This window comes from Nipponia nippon, unplaced genomic scaffold (assembly GCF_047370975.1).
Source record: "Nipponia nippon isolate SJK-2023a ecotype South Korea unplaced genomic scaffold, ASM4737097v1 scaffold_2, whole genome shotgun sequence".
NCBI lineage: Eukaryota > Metazoa > Chordata > Aves > Pelecaniformes > Threskiornithidae > Nipponia > Nipponia nippon.
Window position 1 is genome coordinate 123,099,911 of NW_028262336.1, and position 24,137 is coordinate 123,124,047.

Sequence of the window (24,137 nt, forward strand, 5' to 3'; positions counted from 1 at the left end):
GGGAACTATAATTAGGTACGTTTGAAGGACCCTCTGTATTTATCGCTGACATTATTTGTACACAGAACATTTTCATGAAAGTAACCCGAGTTACTAATAACTGTGAAAATAACCAAATTTTACCGCCAAGTTTTCTTTATCGTGTGTGAAGTAGCAGTAAGGTTCATCCTGCAGATTTGGCACTAATAGTATTTGTTTCCTTAGTTTCTGACATGCACACATCTAATACCAGCTACAAAACCCAAAAACCGTGCTTCAGGAAATCATCGGAGGAAATACGATGACAGCGTGTGACTGCTGCAGCCCATACACAATGTTCACTGACGTTCTTGGAAGCTCCGAACGATACATCCTGGAAATAGCAGCTTCCACAAGATAATGTGGCACTAGTTATCATCAGCTCTGCCACTTCTCTTCCTTGCATTTTCCGTGAAAGAAAATCAGATGAGAGAGAGAGATGGGACTGAATGAGCAAGGTACATCTGTGTTGTAATAAAGCAGTAGAAATTCTATTAGGAATGAAAATGCAGTTGAGCTTGGAAGTGTTGGTGCCCAAGTGACTTTCCCTAGGAGCTCCCCTTGGGCGCCAGAGGAACGAAGTCAGCTCTTGGGGGCTGGAGTATCCCACGGGATTCCTCCTGACCATTGCATGGTATTAGAGAGCTGCACAGTTCGTAACCCATTAAGTGCTCGTTTTCCCCTTGCCTATCCCATTCTACTTTTTTCTGGTCACATTGTTTTTGACAGAAAGGTCTAGGAAATGTGTCAAGCTAGTTTCTTAACCAGCTGGCTGGAGTCACTTGGCACTCGGTTAGAATGATAATTCTGTTGTCATCACAGCCTTTCAGAGCTGCAGGATATGATCCTCTTGAATTACTGAGTGTAAGACATGGTGGCATTAAAAACTGCAAGAGACCTTACACTCAGGTACTCCTTTTGCTGCCCTGGTTAGGGCTTCCAAGCAGAAAACATTTTCCTCAAGCAGCCCCCGATGTTGTCAGCTTGCAAACCAATCTGTGCAGCTCAGTGAAGGAAAAGCCTGCCGCTTCTCACTGACATCTTGTACTGAGTTCTGGGGCCAGAGGGACTGGACTTAGCAGCTTCATGTACAGATTTCCACTTCCTTGGGCAGAGATCACCTGGGCTTTGCTCTATTGCTCTTAGGCAAGTTTTTGGACACAAGGATAGAGTATCACACACATGCTACTGAAGCAATTACAGAGGTATGAAGGCACAAGCAAAACACTGTGCTGTTCTTAAATTGCTGTTAGGTTCTTTCAACCAACAAAAAAAGCTGTCAGTTTGTTTACACAGGTATCATGGCTGGGATCCCATCTTTAGGGATCCCGGACCTTTGTCCAGAGCATGGTTTTTATTGAAGAGGCTGTTGATGCAGTTGTATGCGCATCCTTAAATAACTGTTAAATAACTCCCTGGCATGCTGTTCAGCTTCACACCTTCCCTCTGAGAGCATCCTTTAGTTCATCAACATCAATAACAGATCAGTCCGTCAAAACTGCTGACCTCTTCTGCTGGGTTGGGAAAGGATGCTGTCGTGTGGCAGCAAGGCAGAGACACAGCCAGAAAGCAAATGGTCTTAGTCAACGACTGACCTGCCAAAGTCAGCACTTCTACGTACTGATGGAACAGAAGACAAAGCTTTTTTAAACACACAAAAGACATGCCATACAGACATGTACTCTTGACAACTGTGCTTTTATTGTAAAGAATAACAAAGCAGAGTGTGACTTTTTAGGTTTTGTTCAGTACCAAACATAACGGTAACCCAACAACTTCAGGAGTGAGTGCTCCCTCACTCAGATTCTATGGATATTGTGCTAACTTCTTGTATCTGAGTTTCAGCCCTAGGAGGAAGACGATTGTGTCTGATAAAACATCATATAGCCATTGAGAACTGACAAAATCGTACTGATGCCAAAGAGTAGCCTTGTTTTCTCCAGAATATAGACTCATGGAATGGTTTGGGTTGGAAGGGACCCTTAAAGGTCATCTAGTCCAACCCCCTGCCTTGGGCAGGGACATCTTCCACTAGATCAGGTTGCTGAGAGCCCCATCCAACCTGACCTTGAACACTTCCAACGATGGGGCATCCACAGCTTCTCGGGGCAACCTGTGCCAGTGTTTCACCACCCTCATCTTAAAAAATGTCTTCCTTATGTCCAATCTAAACCTACCCACTTTCAATTTAAAACCGTTAGCCCATGTCCTATTGCAACAGACCCTACTAAAAAGTCTGTCCCCATCTTTCTTATAAGCACCCTTTATATTCCAAAAGGTCGCAATAAGGTCTCCATCTACCTTTTCAGCTCTGAATATCCGGGGCTTCAGTTACTTCAAACACTGAGCAAGTTCAAAATCATTTTACATTTGCTTTACTCTGATGTCGCCGTGTGACTGTGGTGCCAGGCAGAGGAGGATCAAAACCCTGGCCTGAAACCTGAGTTTGAGGGGTCTATTCCCAAAGAGGTGCCCAGTGGCATCAGCTGGTTTTGAAGAAAACAAAATCAGTGGCCATCCTGTTGTCCTGCATACAGGTGTTTCACAGCAGGTCATAAGTGAAAGTCACTCCAACTTTCCCAGTCTTTGCAGACTCTGGCTGGCTCTGCCTCCAGTGCTCCCCACGCTGCACCATGCTCTTTCAGCAAGGCAGGTAGGATTAAGTTGAAACCCAATTTTGAATGGCAGGATTGAAGGTTTGATGCATCAGCTGGTGCCTCCTAACAAACAAGAGGTGCATGAGTGGAATCAATGCTTTAGCCATCACCTTCTCCTGACCATCCGTATAGCAAATTATTTTGGGATAACGCTTGTGTATTCAAGGAGCCTGGGCTGTGTTTGTTACCCTTACTGCAGTCACGCTTCATCTTTGTGTCATTTAGCCAAATTGTTTCGGTTACAGAAGAATAGATGTTCTGTTGGAGGAAGGAAGCTGCTGCGTTGGCCTCGGACGATACTCCTCTAAGTTGGAGAGGCTGCAGTAATTGTGCCGAGGTGGACAGGCAGCAGCCATGCCAAGAACAATATTATTTGCATTTTAAGTTATAGCATCTAATGGAATCAAGAACAGAACCAGGTTTTTTCTGAACTCATTTGAAGGTTTGCCAAAGGGGCGATTTACAGCTTCCTAGAAATAATGAACAGTTCAGCTGTCTCGACCAACATGTGGTCACGCATGTTGCAAACTGACATAAATATTTCATAACCTCCCGCTGCAGTTCCTGTTCCACAGAAAAGTTTGTCAAACAGCTCAGGGAATCAAAAGGGTTTTAATCTTTAAATTTCATCTCAGAGTAATTGTACTTTTTTTTTTTTTTTCCATTCTGAACTTGGATAACTTGTTTCATACTGCCCTTGATTAAAAACAGTTGGAAGAGGAGGATGGGAGTTTTCATTTTTGAACTTTTTTGGAAGAATCTCAGGAACTTTATTAGTTATTTGATTTATAGTCTAGTGTAAATATCTTTCTAGTGCAGCGGGTGCTTTTGAAACTGGAAGTGGTTAAGCTCAATCCTGAGAAAGTGATAAAAATTAAAGTACTTGTATGAAATTAGTGGTATTTTGTCACCTGGAATATTTGGACATAGTTCTACTCACACCATATGGAAAAAATAGAGCTGAAATTTTGAGGAGCAAAGAAAGTGGAAAATAAAAGCACTATATCATTGGAAGAATATTTAGAGGTCCTGGGGGGGAAGGTTGATAGAAAGGATGTCTCATTTTGTATTTGTGTTATTGTACAAATTGCAGTCCAGATGCGCCGGTATCGGGGCCAAGCATGCTGAGTGCTATGCATTCAACTGCATATAACTTAGAGACAGCTCAAATCAAGTTGACAATAGACCAAGATAGCAGGGAGAGTGCACGCAAAGGTGATGAGAGCTGTAGACAGGAAAGGTCAGGTCACACGTATTTGAGCACTTCATGCATCTTCCTTTTTTCCTCTCTGCATTAAAAGGGAAGAAAAAGTTTGAAGTAAAATATTCAGACGAGGAGGAGGACGAGGGGCCGGGTCAGAGGGTAGTCACGGTAGGCTAGCTACTCTCCTGGTGATGCCAAAAGTAGTTTGGACAGTTGGACGACTGATCTCAGCATTTAAGCAAAACATGTGCTTGGCGATACAACAGCCCGTGAGGTCAGCACGGAGATCATCTTAGGGCTGGCCGGAGACTGGATTGGAAAAGGACATGTGTTTGTGCTACATAGATATATATATGTGTGTGTGCATACATACAGCTTTAGCTACCTGTCAGTGTTTAAAAGGGGTTTTGTGAAATACGGCTGTAGAAATGCTGGAGTAAAGAGAGGGAAGGAAGATGCTTAATGCCTTGAGAGACAAAATAAAAGACCATCGGGGGGCTGAGTCTGTGGAAGGCTGAGAAGTGGGAAGAAAAATATCATCACTGTGCAAAGCACAGCTAAGCTCTAAGGTGAGCTGCCAAATGAGGACAGCATGAAGATCTCCGCTTGCCTTCCAAAGGGAAGGTGGACTCTCGAGAGCGCTGTACGTCTCGCAGCTGGTGTGTTGCAATGCCGATGGGCACCGCAACGGCTGACTGTACCTTGGCCCCGTGCACATCACGATAGCTACAGTTTCTCTGCTGAGCCCCAGCATCAGCTGCCTGGGTTGAAGGCCATCAACGTCCTCGCAGTGCGGATGGACTGCCAAAGCGGTGAGGGAAAAAACAAAAGCAGTGTGAATTACTCAGAGGGGAAATGGAGGCTCACACAGATTTCCTGCGGGATGCTCTGTGTTTACCTGCCTGTTTAGTTGTCTTCAAGTGGTGGTTGTATAACTGGAGGAGAGCTTAGTGGTGTTTTTGCTAGTGTGTTTGTTTTATTGAAATGACAGATTTCTTATTTAGAGCCTTCTTTAGTGAGGTGGGGGCTGGTCTCTCCTGCCAAGTAACAAGCAATAGGACAAGAGGAAAAAGCCTCAAGTTTTGCCAGGGGAGGTTTAGATTGGAAATCTAAAGGGTGAAAGGGTACTGAAAGGGCAGTCAGGCACTGGAACAGGCTGCCCAGGGAAGTGGTCGAGTCCCCATCCCTGGAGGTGTTTAAAACCCGGGTAGATGTGTTGCTTAGGGACATGGTTTAGGGGTGGACTTGGCAGTGCTGGGTTAACGGTTGGACTTTGGAAAACGTCTTTTCCAACCTAACCGATTCTGTGATTCTATCATTCATATTCCTAATTTTTAAAGGAAAGCATTGCCTTTCTCTAGAATCTTTTATCTAGATTCTCTAGAATCTTTTATCTTCTCTAGAATCTTTTATCTGAGGGGGTATCTGAATGTTTTGTGAGCATCTCAAATGGCCTGTAGTGTTCTAAGGCAGGAATATGTTACATCTCATTAAACGGCTATCAAAATTGTGGTTCGGAAGCCAAGCCTGCTTGTCCTGGATTAGATGGGAATGAGCAGAGAGCATCTGGTACTGCTCAGTAAGCTGCTGCTGATGGTTCCTTTCTACAGAGTTTTGGTAGAGGAAGCATGCAAGAACATGTGAATGGTACGGTGGAGAAATCATCTCTGGTAAAGGCAGTAACAAAACTACTCTTGGTTTCGTTCAGATTAAGCTTCCATCCAAGCAATCTTTTGTGAAACAGCTAGTTCGATGGCTTAGGGAGTGCTTTTCAGTGGTGGTCAACCAAATCCAGCCATCAGCAATCATCCATGAGCTGTCATCCAGCTCCAACCTGCATTTGGAGCAACCTCGTTTGCTAGAGTGGCAATAGCAAATGAGATACAAATTGCGGAGAGACTCCCATCCTCCAAACCCACAGCATGGTGCAGTTTGCGTGCGAGCCGTACGCACGTGAGCCTCATTTTATGTAATTTGCTGGAACCTCAAAAGGAAGTTAGTGCTCTCTATAGCATCGAACCCAAATTATATGCAACCACGATTCCTATGACCAGCTGCCTGTACAATAGGAGAAGTTTCCAGCATTGTAAAACTGGCTTTTAAAACTGTATTGTCTTAATGTTTTGGATCACATTTAAACCTTAAAATTGCCTTGATCTTTCTTCTCAGACATATTTGCTTGTTCAAATTGAGGATGAGGGCTGGTTTTCATAGACTTAGGAATGCAAACGTTGTAATTTATGCTGAATTCTTCCTGTCTAGGAAAAACATCATGTTTGGGAGAAACATGTGTCTGCAGCGTCACAGAAACTGCCATTCTCTGACAGAAATACTGTGTTTTGTGCTTGGCAAACCTCCTGCAGAAACTGATTTTACCTTTCTCCCTCTCCTCACAAGGTGAAAGACTAGCGTCCCCCACAGCTGAGAGGGATAGCCAGGTGGACTACAAGCTTCTCATTTCTATCCTGGACTAGCTCATTTCACTCGCTAATTGGCATAAAAAGGTGTGACAGTGGTAGGTGTAAAAGAGATGCGGAGTTACACAGGGAGGCTGGGAATCATGTAGAGGAGACACCAGGGTGTTCATTTTCTTGGGAGTCAGGAGGGCCAATCCACTGGGATCTGTGTGCCAAGATCACGTGGGATATTTTTGATAGGGGGTTGAGAATTTGGGGTTCACCTCAGGAATCTGCCCATGTGCTTGGCTGTAGCACAAGGCCTGATGTCCTCATTACTGCTTGCTTCATCAGGCCGCCTTTCTCTACCAAGTATTTTGCTGTACATGAAGAGGCAACCAGTGAGTGCTTCGTGTTTTAAGATCATCCAGGCAGGAACAGTCTTTTAATCTGATGTACGCATGTGTGCATGCACCATGTGCCTCACCCCATCTGCTCTATTGCTCCTAATAATTTATCAGGATTTCTCCATTTTTTTCCCCATTACACCACATTTTTCTGTAGCATGGCAGTCCTATTCTCCATGAAGTGATTTTACTCTTCTCCTTTACTGAAAGACACTGAAGCTTGTATTTAGACACTTCATGCGTGTAAAGTTATTTGTGAGTCTAGTCAAAATCAAAAGAAATGTCAGCGTAATCTATTTCTCACTAAAGCCAAAGAAGTATTCCCATTAGTTTGGCTAGAACTCCGTAAGGATCCTAATATTGCTTTTGTGGAAAGAAGAAAGGCACTGAATTTGGCCCAAAATTTGAGTTTCTTAAAGAAACAGCTGTATCTTGTCACCTCTTACTTCGCATTATTTGTCTGTCTCCACCTTTCCTATCAATAGAGCAATGATGCTATTTTTAACCATCTGCAAAGTTCATAGATCCTTCGCAAAACCAGCCTGCCAAACCAGCTGTTCTTTGGGGAAGTTTATCATCTAGCTCAGTTTTAAAAATCTGTTTTTCTCAATGCACCAGGATCTTGTTTGCAGACAAAACACATATAATTTCTAGCATATGGATTTCTTTTTTTTTTTTTTTCCTGTGGAGGAAAAATTGCTGCCCTGGAGGCTGACAAACTGTGGAAATAGTAAGCAGTTCTCTGCTAAATTCGGTATAGAGCTGTGCAGGCTGAAATCACAGTGCAGGGCTTGAGGAGCTTAGCACTGAAGTTCTTCCTATGGATTAATGAATAAAACCCTGAAGACATTTGTCTTACGAGTTTTATTTATTGAGGTAAGCCTTCTGTAACATGTGCCAACGGCATGGCTTTGCTTCATCTTGCCTGTGACCCGGTCACATCTTGCCCGTCACATGCCCATCAGGGATGTCCTCATCAGGAAAGCATTTGCTTCTGTGGGATAAACTGTGCAGGATCAGGTCCCTGGTCAGTAAGTATTCTGGCACAGGGACTTTGTCATATTCCAGTTCTGCTCACTCTTAGGTTGGTGTAAATCAAAAGTCACTGTTGTAAGAGTAGGTAAAAATGAGAAGACTAATGGCAATATGTCCCTCTAATCCAGTGAAAGGAAGTTACTTGCACAAAACAAAACAGCTACTGGTAAAACCTCATTAATAGTAGGGACAACTTATGTTGTAATTGAATTAGTGGACCTCATTAAAGGTGGTTCCTCAGGAGCTGAAACAAACATGAAGTTGAGTTGCTTAATTATCTTTGTCTTGGAGGTTTTTTAGCGTTCCCAGGGTCTGTGGGAGAGGAAGGAACAACAATATGAAAGGGTTAGAAATCCATGATTATATCACTTCATAACAAAGGGGATGGCCAAGAGGGTGCGATTTTTTCAGCTAGTGACTTTGAACCCAGAAGGAAGCAAAGACACTATGAGAAGAGTTTGTAAATCACGGCCAACAAAAGGTTTGCCCAGCAATAACTGCTGAGAAGGCGCAGTGGGGAATCTTTCCAGGTTTCACAGAAGACACGCTGAGCGATGTCTTCAACACACTCCAAAGCATCATGGGTTTGGGTTCTTCCCAAGCTTAAGAGCACACACACATACAAATTGAAGGTAATGAGAAGCTACAAGACATTTAAAATGAGAAAATAAAGGATTACCCCTCCAGTGTGCCTCCTTCCTTCTTTTTATGCAAATAATATTTTCAATACAGCTTTTCCAGGGTGGGATGCAGTGCAGGACAGGGCCTTTGGCAGTCCATCCACACCGGCAAGGGAAGCTCGAGTAGCTGAGAAGGAGCACTGTGAAGAGGGTTATCAAGTCAGCTGGAGCTGAGGAGGCCACCGTAGGATCTGACCTTTGTAGAAAAATCTTTCACAGTGTAGAAAATTGATGTTCTCTACTGTTGCTCTCTGCTCCCCAGCCCCTGCGTGCAGTCTCAGTGGGGATTAGTTTAGCTTCTGGCGCTGACCCCTTACGGGAGGAACTTTTGCTAGCAGATAATCAAAGTACGTCCCAGCTGTAAAATTGGACAGGTGCAAGTATCTATGGAAAACACATTACAGGAAAAATCTGTATGGAATAAGCTTATTAAGTTCCTGACTATTAGGACTTCCCTAGCATGGCTGTTAACATATGAATTATAAAGGAGAAGCGGATTAGCTGTGCCTGTTCTTTCAGCCTGCAGTGGTGATCCCCGTGTGTCCGTATTTCCCCCATGTCCCCTTCGAGCACTCTGCTCTTATCGGCCTAGGAAGTTCCCTGTTCCAGGGACTGTTTCCAAAGGGCTGGGAGATGTTCACTGATCCTTGTTTACTCAGCTCAGAGACTGCCAGGCCAGCTTTCAGTTGCGTGGATTAGGGACTGTGGTCCCAAAGGCTGCCTGAGAACTGAGCTTGAGTCCTGGCGTCATGGAGGGCGACGGCCTGGGACTGTACAAACTGCAGAAACCCCTTGGTCTGGCCATCCAAGCCACCCCACAGCCCTCCCTGTGCTGTGGCTGCTAGTCGCCATGTAGAGCACAGAGATATTGAAAGATGCAGTCAGCCAAGACTTTGCTCCAAAAGGTGCTGAGCAGCTGGAGGTGGTCTGAGCGGCGGCGAACTCTGCGCGTTCTGCGCTAGGTGAGGCCTCATTCAGCCCTTGATTAAACCCCCACTGCCTTAATGACAGTTTCCTGATACCATAGGAGCTACCATTTTGTGTCTTTGTTCCCATCTACAGAAGTATGATCTATAATGAGTAAATTATAAGGCTAAGCCATGCTAGCATCCCTCCTGCCTATATTCATCCCTGAGTGAAACACCCGCTTCTCGCTGCTGGAGGGTGCAGGCAGTGATAAAACTAATCGTTATCTGTGAATTGGCTTTGCGCTGCAGTTTCTGAAATAAGTGGCTTTTATGGGTTGATCTGCAAAGAGGGAGCTGCCACATAGCAGAGTTGGTGCTGTCAGCAATAAGAAAACAGAAGCATTTGGGGTTGTTTGCAGCGAGCCTTTTTCAGCACAAAACCCCTCGCTTAGCCCCTACGTAGTGTGAGGCCTTGAGGGCAGCTGATATTTTTGCCTTTGTTTTTGGGTAGTGACATAGCATTTGCCCTCTCCATGACAACTCATTTCCCACACACTTAAAAATGAATCGAAGCACCTGGTTTTAGCTCTGCAGGGCTATGGCTCACCATCTAATCATTAGACCTTTCAAGACCAGAAAAAGAGTGGTACAATATGGCTTTCAGGCAGTCTTAAAAAAAAATCCAACCCTAAAAGCTTTAATCTTAAACATAGCAATACCTCAGTGAATTCCAGCTTTTGATCTGGGGCAGAATGTGTTTCCAAATTCATTTCACGCTGTGCTGTTTCAGTGAATATAACCACTTCACCTAGGGGTCCTACTCCTAGACCTTCCGAGAAACTTCAGAGAGCAGCCTTCAAAGTTCGGGCAGGCAATTTCTGCTCCGCTCCCGACCCTGCCACAGAGCCACTGTATGATGGACCAGCCCTGTGCTTAAAGGTATTTTGGAGATTTAACTGGTTGTGAAGGCAGCAACTTCCTCATCACATGTGGTTGCAATCGCTCCAGTACGAAGATGCTTATACTGGTATAGATCATTCAGATACAGTAGATGCAGAAGTGCGTTGAGCTAGAGATGCTGTATATTAGTATGACCATGCTTAGCCTTGGACCATTAACAGCACAACTGTGGTTGCGTTTAAACAAAGTTTAATCTGCTCTCACAATCCAAGAACATGCATCCATGTGCATAGATCTCCAAAATGCTTCCGATGCAAGTTCAGAGTCTTGAGTTTGTGGTGTCTTGAAATAGTGGGTCGGCGCTGAAGGCCGGACTCCTGGCACTATGCAGACATAAAAACTAGCCAGAAATTAAGCACTGAGCAGAGTTGTGCCCAAGGTCTGCATGAGTGTCCCTCCCAGCCCAAGTTACACAGCCAAACCGCTCTGCAGCCCCACTCTCCCTTTTGACCCTATTCAATCTTATTAATTATTGCATTAATTCCCCATACCACAAGAGATTTCCCAGCACACTGCTGAACACTTTTCAGCCTGGTGAGTGCCTCCCACAAAGGGAGAAAAAAAGCCCAGCAGGACTGAAGGGCAAGCGCCCAAATACAAGTGCTTCACCTTCCTGGCAGCTGTAATTCCATCACAGCTCGCACACTGCCCCTGGGTGAAGGGGAGCTGGATGCTCCTGGCCATGCTGGGTTGTAGGAGATGTCATCCAGGCAGAGCCCAACCTGCTGGAAAAAAAAAAGGGGGGGTTACTAGTGGGCATGCAGACTGCTGTTTCTGTAAGGCATCATGTTATTATTTTGAGTAGAAATGAGATGAAATACAGAAATTTTTTCTTGTATTGGGTGTGTGATCATTTGATGAAATGTTGAAACTTTTCACTATTTTAATGGCTGGAAAATAACTGAAAGGCCTTTTTTGCCTGTTGAAAAAATACCTCAAGAAGATTTTTAGTGGTTGGGGGCAGCAATGCCTAGGGTACCGCATTTCTGCCTTTTCTATCCCTTTCGCTTTTAGAAGAGTAACCGCCACTGGTTTGCTTTTTTTTGCTGAGCTTCATTTCTGTTCCAGGGGATGAGCAGGGCTCAGGTCTGTGACCCTGATCAGCCAACCTGTGATGCGACTCTCTCTAGACAAGCAAGCAGAGTATTTAGTGCCAAATACTTCTGTCTCCCGTTATCTGTCCTCCATGTTCAAAGGTCTCGGGAAGTAAATGGTTTGAAATTGTATCTTTTTTTTTTTTCCATTCATTGCAGATAAACTTTGACATTCACAGGAGCTGTATTTTCCCTGCCGTGATACAATACTGTCAGTCTAAAGCCAAATACTGACGTAGGGCTGATGTCCAGTGTTGATCTTAGTGTAGTATTTCAGAAGTCTCCAGTCTGGAGAATACAGATGGTTGCAAATTTTCTGATGAGAATGTGTTGGGTTTTTTTTAAATTCAGAAATGATGACTCACAAAACCTCAAACTTTGTCTTGTGGGAACGTACCAGTTCTGCTATTAAACTAACTGGGGGGAAGACTTCTCAGGTCCAGGAAGGAAATCTGGGTCAGAAATGTCAGGCACTTCAGCAGAACCAGCCAGCTCCTGGGTACAATGTTCACCAATGACTGCAGAGACCTTGATGCTGTTTCTGGGTTTGACAGCAAAATCTTGACCTCCTGCCTCTTGGGCAACTGCTGAATCCTCATCTGCTGGCTGGAAGAGGAATGATTTCTTTCTGCCATGTTCTTGCATCAAAGATCTGGAAAATACTTGGCTCTGTCCTGATACAGAGCAGAGAAAAATATGAAAATGCTTGTGGGATAAAGATCATTTTCTTCTCGGATGTCCTGAATATCTTTTCTGAAATATATGAAGACTTGGGTTTTTTTTAATTTGTGCTAGTGCACAATTTAGTAATAAACGAGGTGTCACACTATGTACCAAGCATGGATCTGGCAAACAGGAGAATCAGTTTCAGTCCTTTCCTCTATCCCGTCACAGGCTACTTGGTATCGCTGATAGTTTGACAAACACTTTCACCAGCAGCCGCACCAGTTACACGCGAGCAGCTCTTCCAGCGGCCCATTCCCACGGCTCTGTGTCCCCAGTGGCTGTGCCCAGGTTTGCCAGTGTCCGCAGAGCCATCGATGGTGTGTCATCAGCCAGGGGACCTGCTCCGAGCTCAAATGACCTGGTTATTTTTAATCCAGGTACTTCCTCTCGCTGATGAACCGTGTGACCGCACACATGCTTGTGCTGGCACAACCCTTGGGATGGCACGGGGACAGGAACAAGCAACAGGAGGTGAGGGAAGGCTGCCAAAACCAAGTTCATCGAGATATGTCCTCAGTTTTTTTCTTGTGCAACATTAATAACAGTTATTTGTCATAGAAAAACACTAAATCCATGGAAGAAAATAGCAGTTTAACAGCTATGCAGGATAAAGCTGCTCATTAGGATTTTTTCTAGCATTTGTCTGTGTGTTTGAGTAGATGCACTCCAATAATCACTGATTTTGAATATTTTATTGCCAGCTATTCATCAAGATATGAATCAGTTGGTTAGTTATGGGTGAAGTTTTCATTAGGATTTAAGCTCCTTACACACTTCTGAAAATGTTTCCTTCTATCCTGCTGTCTAATCTGCTATCAGCATAGCAGAAATCCCATTAATTAAGGACTAAGACCTTTTATAATCTTCTTCCCAGACTGCAGACTGCAGAATTAATTTACGGTTGCTGTTCTTCGGGCTGAGTCCAGTGCAGGGAGCTGCTGGCCACCTGCAGCATCAGCCCCTGCGTGTACGGGAGCGGGACACGCTCAGGCTTCTACCTAGGAAGGATGAAATTGTCCCGTAAGAGCAGGGATATCCCATGCAAGCTAGCATTCCAGCTTCAGCTGTGGGCCAGTGTCAGCTACTTAATATGACTTGGGCCACTCTGTGTGCTTCTCGAACAAAAAAAAAAGGTTTGGTGCTGAGAAAGCATCCTATATGTCAAGTCTGTCTTCTGTGCTGCTAATATGCTGTTAATACACGTTGTGTCTGGTGGAGAACTAGAAGGTAACTGAAGTTGATGAGTTGGGTATGCTATGATGGGTTGATGAATTGGGTATGCTATGATGGGTTGATGAGTTGGGTATGCTATGATGGGTTGATGAGTTGGGTATGCTATAATGGGTTGATGAGTTGGGTATGCTATGATGGGTTGATGAGTTGGGTATGCTATGGTGAGTTGATGAATTGGGTATGCTATGATGGGTTGATGAGTTGGGTATGCTATGAAGAGTTGATGAGTTGGGTATACTATTCAGTATCCAAATCTAAACCTGATATGTGGTCTGTACAGGATTGTGAGAGCTGGGCTTTCAGGAAGCCCATTGAAACTTGTAGGCGTGAGCTAATTAAGTAATGTAAGAGCATGAAGTGAAAGAAACCCTAAGGACATATACGCTATAAGGTTTTATACACTATAGAGACCAACCAAATTCAAATGGCAGAAGAGTGTGAATCATTGCAGCCCTGCTGGCGCAAGGCACGGCTAATCCAGAAGCTGTAGGGTTTGGGTGGTCCGAGCCCTGCGCTCCCTGCAGCTGAGGACTGCCTCCAGGGCCTCGGGGGCTGCATGCTGTTCCTTGCTTTCCTCTTGGATATCCTATCTGGTAGTGCATACCGTGCCGTTTGAACGTGCCTTCCTCTTTTCTTCCCAGGGAATGGCTTTTACACTTGAAGAGAGGCTGCAGCTGGGAATTCACGGCCTCCTTCCTCCTTGCTTCTTGAGCCAAGACGTTCAAGTCCTCCGTGTTATGAAAAACTACGAGAACAAATCCAATGATCTAGACAAGTATGTAAAAAACATCTTATTTTCTCCTCCCTCCCCCTTTAATTTTCAGTTCTTTAAAGCCCCCAGGAAGACTTGAGGATCCTGATTCAAGTGACACAGGTTTCCTTCAGAGTCACTTTTTTCCACCTGTCCATACTCTCCAGCACCAGGAGTGTTTATTCTGGCCCGTGTGCTGTCACCTCAGTTACATGCCATCCCAGTCCCAAAATAGCACTGGTACTGCTTTTTTCTAGCACCACGTTGCTGGAGAGCTCTGGTATTAGCCTGGCAATTCACTGTACTTGGGGTACAAGTGCGCAAGGAAAAGGCAGTCCCTGCCCCAGAGCACTGGAGGTAGAGTGAACACACATAGTGCATGTTCCTATCTATATGCTCATCAATACATTCACTAAAATAATGTCTGGAAGAAGAGAAAGAACCTGTGAACTGGTAGGAAAAAAATTAAAAAATAGAAGCAATGATGTGTAATGACTAATCTTTCTGTTCCTGAGCTTGCATTGTGCATTGTGTCCAGTATTGTTCAACAGTTATGGGTGGAGGATGGTGTTTGACTCCTGTCGTGACGGACGGTAGGGTTTCCATCGCCATTTGTCTCAGTTGTTCTTGATCTGGGGACTGAGGCAGCAGGACTCTTCCCCTGTAGAGCAATTCTATTGCGTTGGCTTTTCTGTGTCACAGATGCATGTGTCAATCTTGCAAATTGTATGTTGTGGGCACCATGTGATGCCTTTTTGAAGCCACAAGATTGGGCACTGAAAACAAAAGGGAGTTCATCATTGTGTTCATACAAGTTTCTTAGACAGAAAATCATTTGCAATCTCTCTTTACTTTTTGAGTTTTTCATTTTTCTGGTTTTAATTTGACAAATTCAATCTGGGCCAATGAAGCATTTTCAAGAAAGGAAAATCTTTGGAGAAATGTAACATATTCTAAGTCACTGAGTGGTCATGGTGCACGTGTAAGTCTGGACAACACTAAGAATACAAAGTTGATTTAATATTTTCATTTTCTAAATTTTTGTCTTTTTCTTTTTTTTTCAAATATGGGATTTAACTATCCTTCTGTGTCTAGTGATTAAGTAGCTGAAGATGCAGGATAATGGAGAGAGAGGTTTTGTGGAAAGACAATGCTTTGAAATTTGCATATTAATATTTGCATATATGCATATTTCATTTTATAGGTTGCATAATAGATTTTGATAATAAAGATGATGTCCCACTCTGTCCCAGGTGGCCCTGAAGTCTACTTTTGACCTTTTCCATTGCATTTATTTCTAATGCAAATTCCAAAATTCTGAGGGTACGCATGGGTCTGACTTCCAGCTCTACCCAGTCTTTGTGAGCTGTCGGTGCGACGGTGGAGCCAGTCAGGTCCTCTGGGAAATTTTGCTCCAAGTATCTGCTCACGATGTAGCACTGAGGAGTGTTCGGGCTTGGGAGAGCTGAGTACGTACTGAGTGAGCCAGCTACTGCTTTTTATGAAACTGCCAACATCCATAAATACTGATTTATATCTATTTTACTTTACTTTTAAGGTATATTGTTCTTATGACATTACAAGACAGGAACGAGAAGCTTTTTTATCGAGTGCTCACCTCCGACATCGAGAGATTCATGCCCATCGTTTACACCCCAACGGTTGGCCTCGCTTGTCAGCAGTATGGTTTGGCTTTCAGGAGACCACGGTGAGTGAAGAGACTGTTCTTGCCCCTTTTTTTAGTTTCATGTGAATGTTTCTTTTGTATCGACAGTCCATCTTTATGTGGGTGGCCCGAAACATCTAAAACTTGATCCCTCATCAAAAGATGGACCAGCAAGCAGCTTCATGTGTGTACATTTGATGATGAGCTGGGGAGTCGAGAACAGCTCTGCCTTCTTCCTATGAACAGCAAACAGAGTGGTTTTGTTCTCAAACAGTACCGTACAGTCTGTGCAACTTAGTTCCAAACAGCTCTCTGAACTCATGGCTGCACCCCTCCCCATCTGCTGTCTCAGGAGCACTGAGTGCCTTCTGCAGTGCTGGCAGTTGAGTAGTTGTTGGGTTTCGGATACGTTGTGCTGATTTTGAACTTTTGTATGCGCTTCCACAAACCAGCCCACAAGAATCATTTTCTGAGGACATGCATCGGTGCCTTCCTCACTGCTCAGAACAGTTACTGTGTAAATTCATGCAACATTAAACACCGTGTACTGTGTTGGAAGGCCCTGTTCTGCATAATTCTCTTTAATGATTAATGTTTAGATAAAGCCCTCATTAGCATTCTGAAATAGATTTTAGTCCTAGCCTGAAAATTCAGTGGTAAGGTTCAGTTTTCTTTAGAAGCTTTCTATTTTTTTGTCATTGAAACATACCAGTAGGCCCATAAATATTTTAGCTTTTGCTATAGAAATATTCAAAGTAAAGGAATGGAATAATACCATTTTAAAAGCATTTCACAAGCATGAAGTTTAAATGCAATTGCAGCTGAGAGCAGTGTGATAGGTGGGGAAACCAAGGCAAGTTCTGCTGACTGACTTGAGGTCACAGGGGGACCCTGAGGCAGACCTCGAAGATGTAAGAGCTGTGTAGACAGATAATGAATAACATATTATGGATAAGATTATCTTGGCAAGCATGCTTGCATCCTGCTTGTCATCAAAATTTCTAGTAAAGCCACTGTGTTCTTTCACATGAGCTACTCCTCAGGATTGCTTTTTGGCTTGTGTCTATCCCAGGTAATTGTGTTCTCTTCCCTGATACCCAGCTTCTAGATCTGCTGGGCTACGGTGAAGTCATTCATCTAGTCAAGCCTTGATCATATCCCCTCCTCCTCCTCAGTGTGTGTGAGGAAACCAGAGAAGGAATTGCTCTTCGTACAGGGGGAGGTCACTTACTTCACTTACTTCTCCTGGGCAGCAGAGATAAGAGAGCCCAGGCTCTGTCCCCGAGTGTTTGGCTGCCAGCACTGTCAGGCAGGGAAGAGCACACTGCTGGTTCTCAGCTCATCGAGATTCACAGCAGGCAATTCCTGCTGCACAGCCACTGTATCTCTGCCTTCAGTCTGCCTTTACCTTGCAAGAAGTTCAAACAATATTTGGGAGCCTCTTCTATTTTCCATCCCTCAGGATGTTATTATGTTGTTATCCTCAGGAATGCAGGGGTGTCTTTGCATATACTGGACTCTTTCTGCAGTTGTTGCTGTTGGAGAATTCCCCTTCCTGTAACTCACTTCTTCCTCATGTTTTAAACACACAGTATTTTACCAATGTGGTAAGAACATCTGTTCTCGTAGTCTGACAGTTTTGCTGTTGAACTTGGGCTTGGAGCTGTTCTGGATTCCAGCCCATGGCTTCCACAGGAAAGGGCAAACTATCATGCCCTTAGTACACTGAATTTCCTATGATGAAGAGTTTGTTTCTCTGAAGATGTAGAGAGAATTTCAGCCTACCTCATATTTGTTTTTAATCAAGGTTGTTTTAGCAAAAGAGTGGCTTTGTTCCATAAAGAAAAGAGCTATTATATGATGTAAAGTCACGAGATTAGAATGAGAAGCATTCATATGTGCTTTTTTTGTAGATCTGACTCGTATTGTCTTGCAGTATGTATTTTCTCTCCTGGAGCATACTATGTATATAAGGGTTGTCAGGCACTGGCACAGGCTGCCCAGGGAAGTGGTTGAGTCCCCATCCCTGGAGGTATTTAAAAGATGGGTAGACGTGGTGCTTAGGGACATGGTTTAGTGGTGGGCTTGGCAGTGTTGGGTTAACGGTTGGACTCGATGATCTTGAAGGTCTTTTCAAACCTAAATGATTCTATGATTCTATGTACATCAGGAGCTGGCCTGTAAGACACTCAGTTCAGGGTAGGATGCCAACACTTTCTGCTAAAATCATTGGGACCTGCAGACTTGGGGAGCTCAGGAATTAAGATCTAAGTTTGTGTTTCTAGCGTTTCCCATGTTTGTTATCCTAAGCTGCACTGACAATCTGAAAACGTGATTCTTCGAACCGAATTGTATTGGTATCAGAAGGTTTTTCAAACAAAATGACACCCACGTAAATATATTTCACTGTTGTTTTAGGGAGAACATAGCACCTAGAACTGGAGAGGATATCCAAGCTATTCAATTTTGCTCTGCTGTCACAGGCATATTTTATCATATAATCCTGTTCATTAACAGATTACGTTTTATTTTAAATCTGTAATAAAGCTGCCCTACGTAGCCCATTCCAGTACTTAACTCTCATATAAGTAGAAAGTGGTTTTCCCCTAGTATATAACCTAAATGTTCTTTGCCAATGTCATCCTCTCTACAGTAGCCTTTTCAGGGTAGAAAACTGGGGTCACGTTCAGCCTGGTGGTTTTCTTGCCTGTAGTTCTTGCTGTTCTGTCCAGGTTGTCCCGCTCTGGAGTCGCCTTTTTGGCTATGTTTCTCCTGAAATGAACCACAGAAGAGCGAGCACAACTTCTCCGTGGAGGTCTGGCAGTGCTGAGGGGACCGGAGCAGTTAGCTTTTTGCTTTTGCTAATATGTCCCAGCATGCCCTCGCCTTTTGTGGCATTATCTGAGTGGTCTGGTTGCTGTAATTCGGTTTGTCATCTTCTCCCTCTGAATCTTTTCTTCAACACGATTACCCCACCAGATATGTGCCACTCTGTAATTGTGCTTAGCATTTCTCCTCGCTCCGTGTCCTGCTGTGAACTGTGTCCTGTTGTGTTTGGATCATCTCTCCAGTGAATCAAAAGTCTTTCTAAACCTGTCCTCCGGAGTGCCGCGCCTCCCAGCCCAACTCTTTGGGCAACGGGAACTGGTTTGGATGTTTGCCGCAGCAATTCCCTTTTCATCCAAACTGTCACATTGAATGCTGTTGGTCGGGCAGGGGAGATGAGATATCTCAGTTTTAAAACACCACATGGTGCTCCAACATGGATGGACGTGCACATATAGCACAGCTTATGGTGAGGAGGGAAGTCTACAGAATATTATGCAGTCTTTCTGCGGCCACTGTAGCAGCAATTAGTGACCTGTGGATACAATAAACTTCTTCCCTAAGTTGAGATCTTTCTCAGCCCCATTAGTGCTTGGCTTTATATTTGAAGGTTGAGCCTGGAAAGATTAAAGCACAAGTAACTTGCTTACAAAGCAACTCTTGTACAAGAGCATCTGAAAATAGTCCTATGAGGTCCAGCAGGGCTTCTCTCATCAGAATGCATTTATCAGTGTTTGCATGACTGCAGATTTTGTTTGGCAGATACTGCTGTCATAATTGCAGGGCTCAATGCCTCTTTTACTTTTCCTGGTCTCTGTGTGCAAATTCTTAAGGGTGGACTTTTTACCTGCACTTCTACGGGGCTGGTGTCCAGACTTCTCCTCCCAGGTCAGGGCTCCGGCATCCTCTCTGCCAGCAGATTTATCTGCTCCAAATGGGATCAGACATCTGCTGTTCTTTCCTTTTGAAAAGCTACACAACCAGCAGTCTTAAAACACAGGTTTTCTCTGTTTACCAGTAGAAAAGAGCTACTGGGAAAAAAAGACTTGCAAACATGCAACTCTTGGCATGCTCATCTATGACGCCCATAGTCTCCCCCCTTCTGCTGGTGGGCCAGGCAGAGCTCCTGTGCCCCAGCTGGTTCCTGTCTCTTCCCCAAACTCCCACTGCCTTTCTCTTCAGGAGTTGCTTTAAATTCTCCAGGCAGGCTTTTCTTTTTCTGTGGCCTCAGACTTTTTCCTATGTGCTGAAAACTCAGCTTTTTAGAACAGCTGGAAGAGAGGTGGAACCATCAAATTATTACTGAAAATGGCATTCTGGCACTGTCCCCTAACAGCTTGGAAGTTTTAGCTGGAAGGTGTCTATGGTGAATAACATTTTTTCTGTCTTGTTTTCCAGACAGCTCCCTGCTGAGTTACCAATATTCGTTTATTCAAAGCCATGCAATAAGCATTAAAATCTTCAGGCCAAAGTACGGTGTCATTTTATACTTTGTATTTTTAAAATAAAAAAATAGAAAGGATTGTATAATCCGTAAGTACAAGTTGAAGTACCAAGCAATGTCACCTCTGTGACACCACTTATGATAACGACCCTGTCACAATCTCTGTCTTCCGTGATCAGACCACGTTAAATAAGCACAAGAGAAGAGCAACTATGTCCAAAGAGAAGTCTTCCTAGCCACGGATCCTGTCTGCAGCAGTGGCCAGTAGCAGGTACCTCAGGAGGAGAATAAGATTAGGGTAAGCAACTATACTCAGTTCTTGGGGGCTTCTCAGACTATGTTCCTCCACTGTTTGTGTCTCAGGGTCTTGCAGTTGTCGTTTTGTTGCAAAAAATTTGCTGCCACGTTTGTCTTCACAAGCTCTGGAGTGATTGTGAGGGGACCCAGATGTATTCACATATTGTCAAGGCCAAAGTATATTGCTGGAAATAGTGTTCCAAGGTGACAAGGTTTGAATCGTGTAGGTGCAATTCCTGATGGTCAAGCGTGGCCCAGACTTAAGTGAGATTTCTTGCAGAGTTGTACAGCTTCCGATCCTGTGGCTGAAATAGACAGCTTTGCAGTCTGTGTCCTGCGATCCATCCCTGGTTATTCACTCCTCCTTTCCACCACCCTTGTGCCTGCACAGATGTCTGTGCATCTGTGCAATGATCTGGTTCAGGAATAAATGTGGGTAGATTCAAGTCTTTTTTGGGCCAGACTAGCGGTAATCTAGATAGCCAGTTCCCCGCCAGCTGCAACGGGAGTTGTGCTGACATGGTGAAAGGGACGTGCAGAAGCAGGAGCAAGCTGCTGAAGGCATGGGGAGGACAGGTTTGCTCATCTTCTGCAGCAGTGATGGCATAATTGTAGCTTCAAGCAAAGGACAAGTTACCCTAGGTACTAAGGAACATGGGCCTTGGAAGTGTTTGCTTTTCAAAGCCTGGGGATCCTTCATCCTCATCAGGAATTCAGTAGGGGGAAGGAATGAACTGTAACAGAGCAGGGCTTGCAACTTTCTGAGACACTAAAAGAGGGAAGGAGGAATTTTCATTCTTTGATCTCATTAATGGAAAGGGTCACCGTTAGCTTAGGAAATGCTTCCACCAACCCTAAAAGCTTTGAAACTGTGATTGAGAGTCCTTTTTGCTTCAGAGTGACCATACAAAGTCCTCTACGAAGAAAAGTGCATAGTAGTATTGTGATTTTTTTCCTTTTTTGCTTTTTCTTTTTTTTTCCCCAATGTAAAACGTACTTAATGGAAATCATGGGGGTCCTTATGCAGCACAGGACAGAACATGTGCAATGCTATTTCAAAGGTATTTTTTAAGCTGGACGATTTCTTTTAATTGTGACAGTATCTTTGGAAAGAGAATCTATAATAAAGAGAAAGCAGAGAGGGAACTTAGCACAGAATCAGGGTTTTATTTCTTCTGTTATAGTAAGGGATAGTTTATTACAGTGGCATAAGACCACAGTCTCTCAAGACACTGGGTAATTCATGAGCATACTGGTATTTGAAAGTATAAAGTTGTCAGCTGCTTTGCAAAAGCTTTTGGCATCCCCTGAGAGCAGGACTGGAACAGGTTGGTCCGTCCCCGTCCGAGGAAAGCTATGGGGACAGAAAAAACTTGCTGAAGTTCACTCTCCTTTTCTGGAGATGTAAATATTCTTGAGGACTGGTTGCGGAACAATGTGAAACGCGTTGGGGTGAAGCTGAACCTGGAGAATGAAAGCTAACAAGATGCAGATGGTGCGAAAATGAAGTCTGACAGAATAATGATCTGTGACTCTGACGAAAATTGAACAAATGAAACATCTGCCAGTCTACAGAACTGTCTTGTCAACATATCTGGCTCTGCTGAGGCTTTTTTTTTAATGGTGTTGCACAGTCTGAGCAGCAGGAGAGAAAGTTACCTGCCATTTCTAGATACTTTAAACCCAAACCAAATGGAAATTAGAATAAAGGTCTAAATCCCGTAGACTCGTCCCTAACCACAGAATTGTCTGCACTCTCTCTTCTATAAAACAGTGGAGACCAAAAGTGAGTGGGAAGACTGGGGTTTGGATTATTGTCCTGAAAATTGTACTTGAAACCCCTTTAGGCAATCTCTACTTCTTGCAAAAACACTGATTGTCATAACTTCTCTTGCTGCCACCAGCCTGGTTCATCCTTCTTCCAGAAGCAGCTGAAGTCAGTGGAACAGAAGCTGAATGTGTTTAATCATCTGCATTTAGATAACAGCACCATGAGCAGACTGGTCTTGTAACAGACTGAAGGGGAGGATCTGTGGAAAGTATCACGGGGACAGTGTGTAGTCAGGAAGCCCTGAAGACATTGGTAGGGGCTTACGTGGGAGAGAGTCATAGGATGGTTTGGGTTGGAAGGGACCCTGAAAGGCCATCTAGTCCAAGCCCCCTGCAATGAGCAGGGACATCTTCAACTAGATCAGGTTGCTCAGAGCCCCGTCCAACCTGTCCTTGAATGTTTCCAGGGACGGGTCATCTACCACCTCTCTGGGAAACCTGTGCCAGTATTTCACCAGCTTCATCATAAAAAATTTCTTCCTTATATCTACTCCTAGTTATGGGGCCAGGTTATAGAATGAGGAGGAGAAGACCGTGGCTAGAGTAGGTGAGAAGGAAGCAGTGTGGTGGCAGAGAGTCTGCTGAGAGGTGGCAGAGTGGTTCAAGGATTCCCACTACTCCCTCTGTGCTGACCCCACTTTTTCCAGGCAAGTCTTTTCAGCATGCTGTACCCCCATCCTTGTCCCTTCTCCGTTCCCCCTTCAGTTAAGTGGTTCTCAAAATGGGGAGAGGAGCACAGATTGGCTCCTGGGTGTACGGAGAGAAGAGCTGGTGTATCAGCCGTAATCTGAGGTACCATGAAGACTGGGGGAATAGGATGGACACTGTTGCTGCTGTTGTGAGGCTGTACCACAGTTATTACATTGCAATGGGAGTGAAAAAGGACTTAGATCCATTTTTTAATTAGAAAAACAGTCAGTGCTCCTTCTTCCATATCTCCAGTCTTCTCTCTCTCTCTCCCTTACTTTTCCTGAGCAAAAGGTATGTGCAGTGGCTCTGACAACCAAGAGAAACTTCCATGGGCATGAGGTAAAATCTCAGGCACGCTGAAGTTAACAGCAAAGTCTCATATTAATTTATGAAGGTCAGGCTTTCCCCTGCTGTCAGAGGTGATTGAGATTTAAGTCTGTTGAAACTCCCTGATTTACCAGGAGAAGCTCAAAGGAAGAGGTGGAGTTGGCCAAAAGAAAGATGTTGACCTGGTGAAGGAAACTCAAGAGGATATGTTCACCTTTAACCTGGCATAAATCTATGCTGCTGCCACAACAAACAACCCCACCTTAAACAAAAAATGCCAAAGTCAGGGAGGAGGGGGGAGAATTATTTAGAATAATGAATACCAGGATGTAAATTGGAGGGGAAATAGCACCAGCTATCATGAAAGCCTCGGATAGCAATATCCATTGGGCTGTGGGACAGGACTATGCATCGTGACCTGGGGACATTTTTTATGAGGAGCAATCCTCATTTTTTAACTGTTTCGTTTATGGAATATTTATATTAATAAATGATATATTTTTATTACATAATTTATATTGACTTTTATATGCTACTGCAAGATAACTGAGATGCTCTCTCATGTTGCTATATAACAGCTGTGTCAGAGCTGGCAAGCTAGCACCTTTATCCTCTAATAACTGTGCATCCATTTCTGAAAGAGAAGAGAAATCAATAGGCAGCATAAGGAGCTGTTTGGCATTTCCCAAAGACTTCCAGGTCTGCACTGAGTGAGGGGTTCTGTGCTTTGATACTGTAATTCTTACCTTCCTTGGGTTTTGCTGTATTTTGGGTTTTGTTTCTGGAGAATTCTGTGTGCAGATACACCATTCAAACATTTTGACAAAGCAAGCCACACACATTTCAGTACATGATTATGGAAGACCTGCTGTAAAAGCTGCTGATATTTCCTGTATTTGCTGCAATTTATGACAAAAGTTAAATTTTTTTATTAGGTGGATTCACTAAGGCAGAGTACGCCAGGTTAGATTTAATTTATCTGAAAGCT

General features: G+C 44.0%; 1 protein-coding gene across 2 annotated transcripts in view; it reads left to right on the top strand.

The window, feature by feature from the left end:
• The window catches only part of ME3 (malic enzyme 3), a 134,108-nt gene that overhangs the window by 57,082 nt on the left and 52,889 nt on the right, over positions 1-24,137 (top strand). For both annotated transcript variants that reach the window (XM_087758458.1, XM_087758459.1), the window contains exons 2-3: positions 13,960-14,093; positions 15,628-15,777. In XM_087758458.1, the coding sequence (XP_087614584.1) occupies positions 13,960-14,093; positions 15,628-15,777 (284 nt within the window). The remainder of the gene's footprint in view (positions 1-13,959; positions 14,094-15,627; positions 15,778-24,137) is intronic.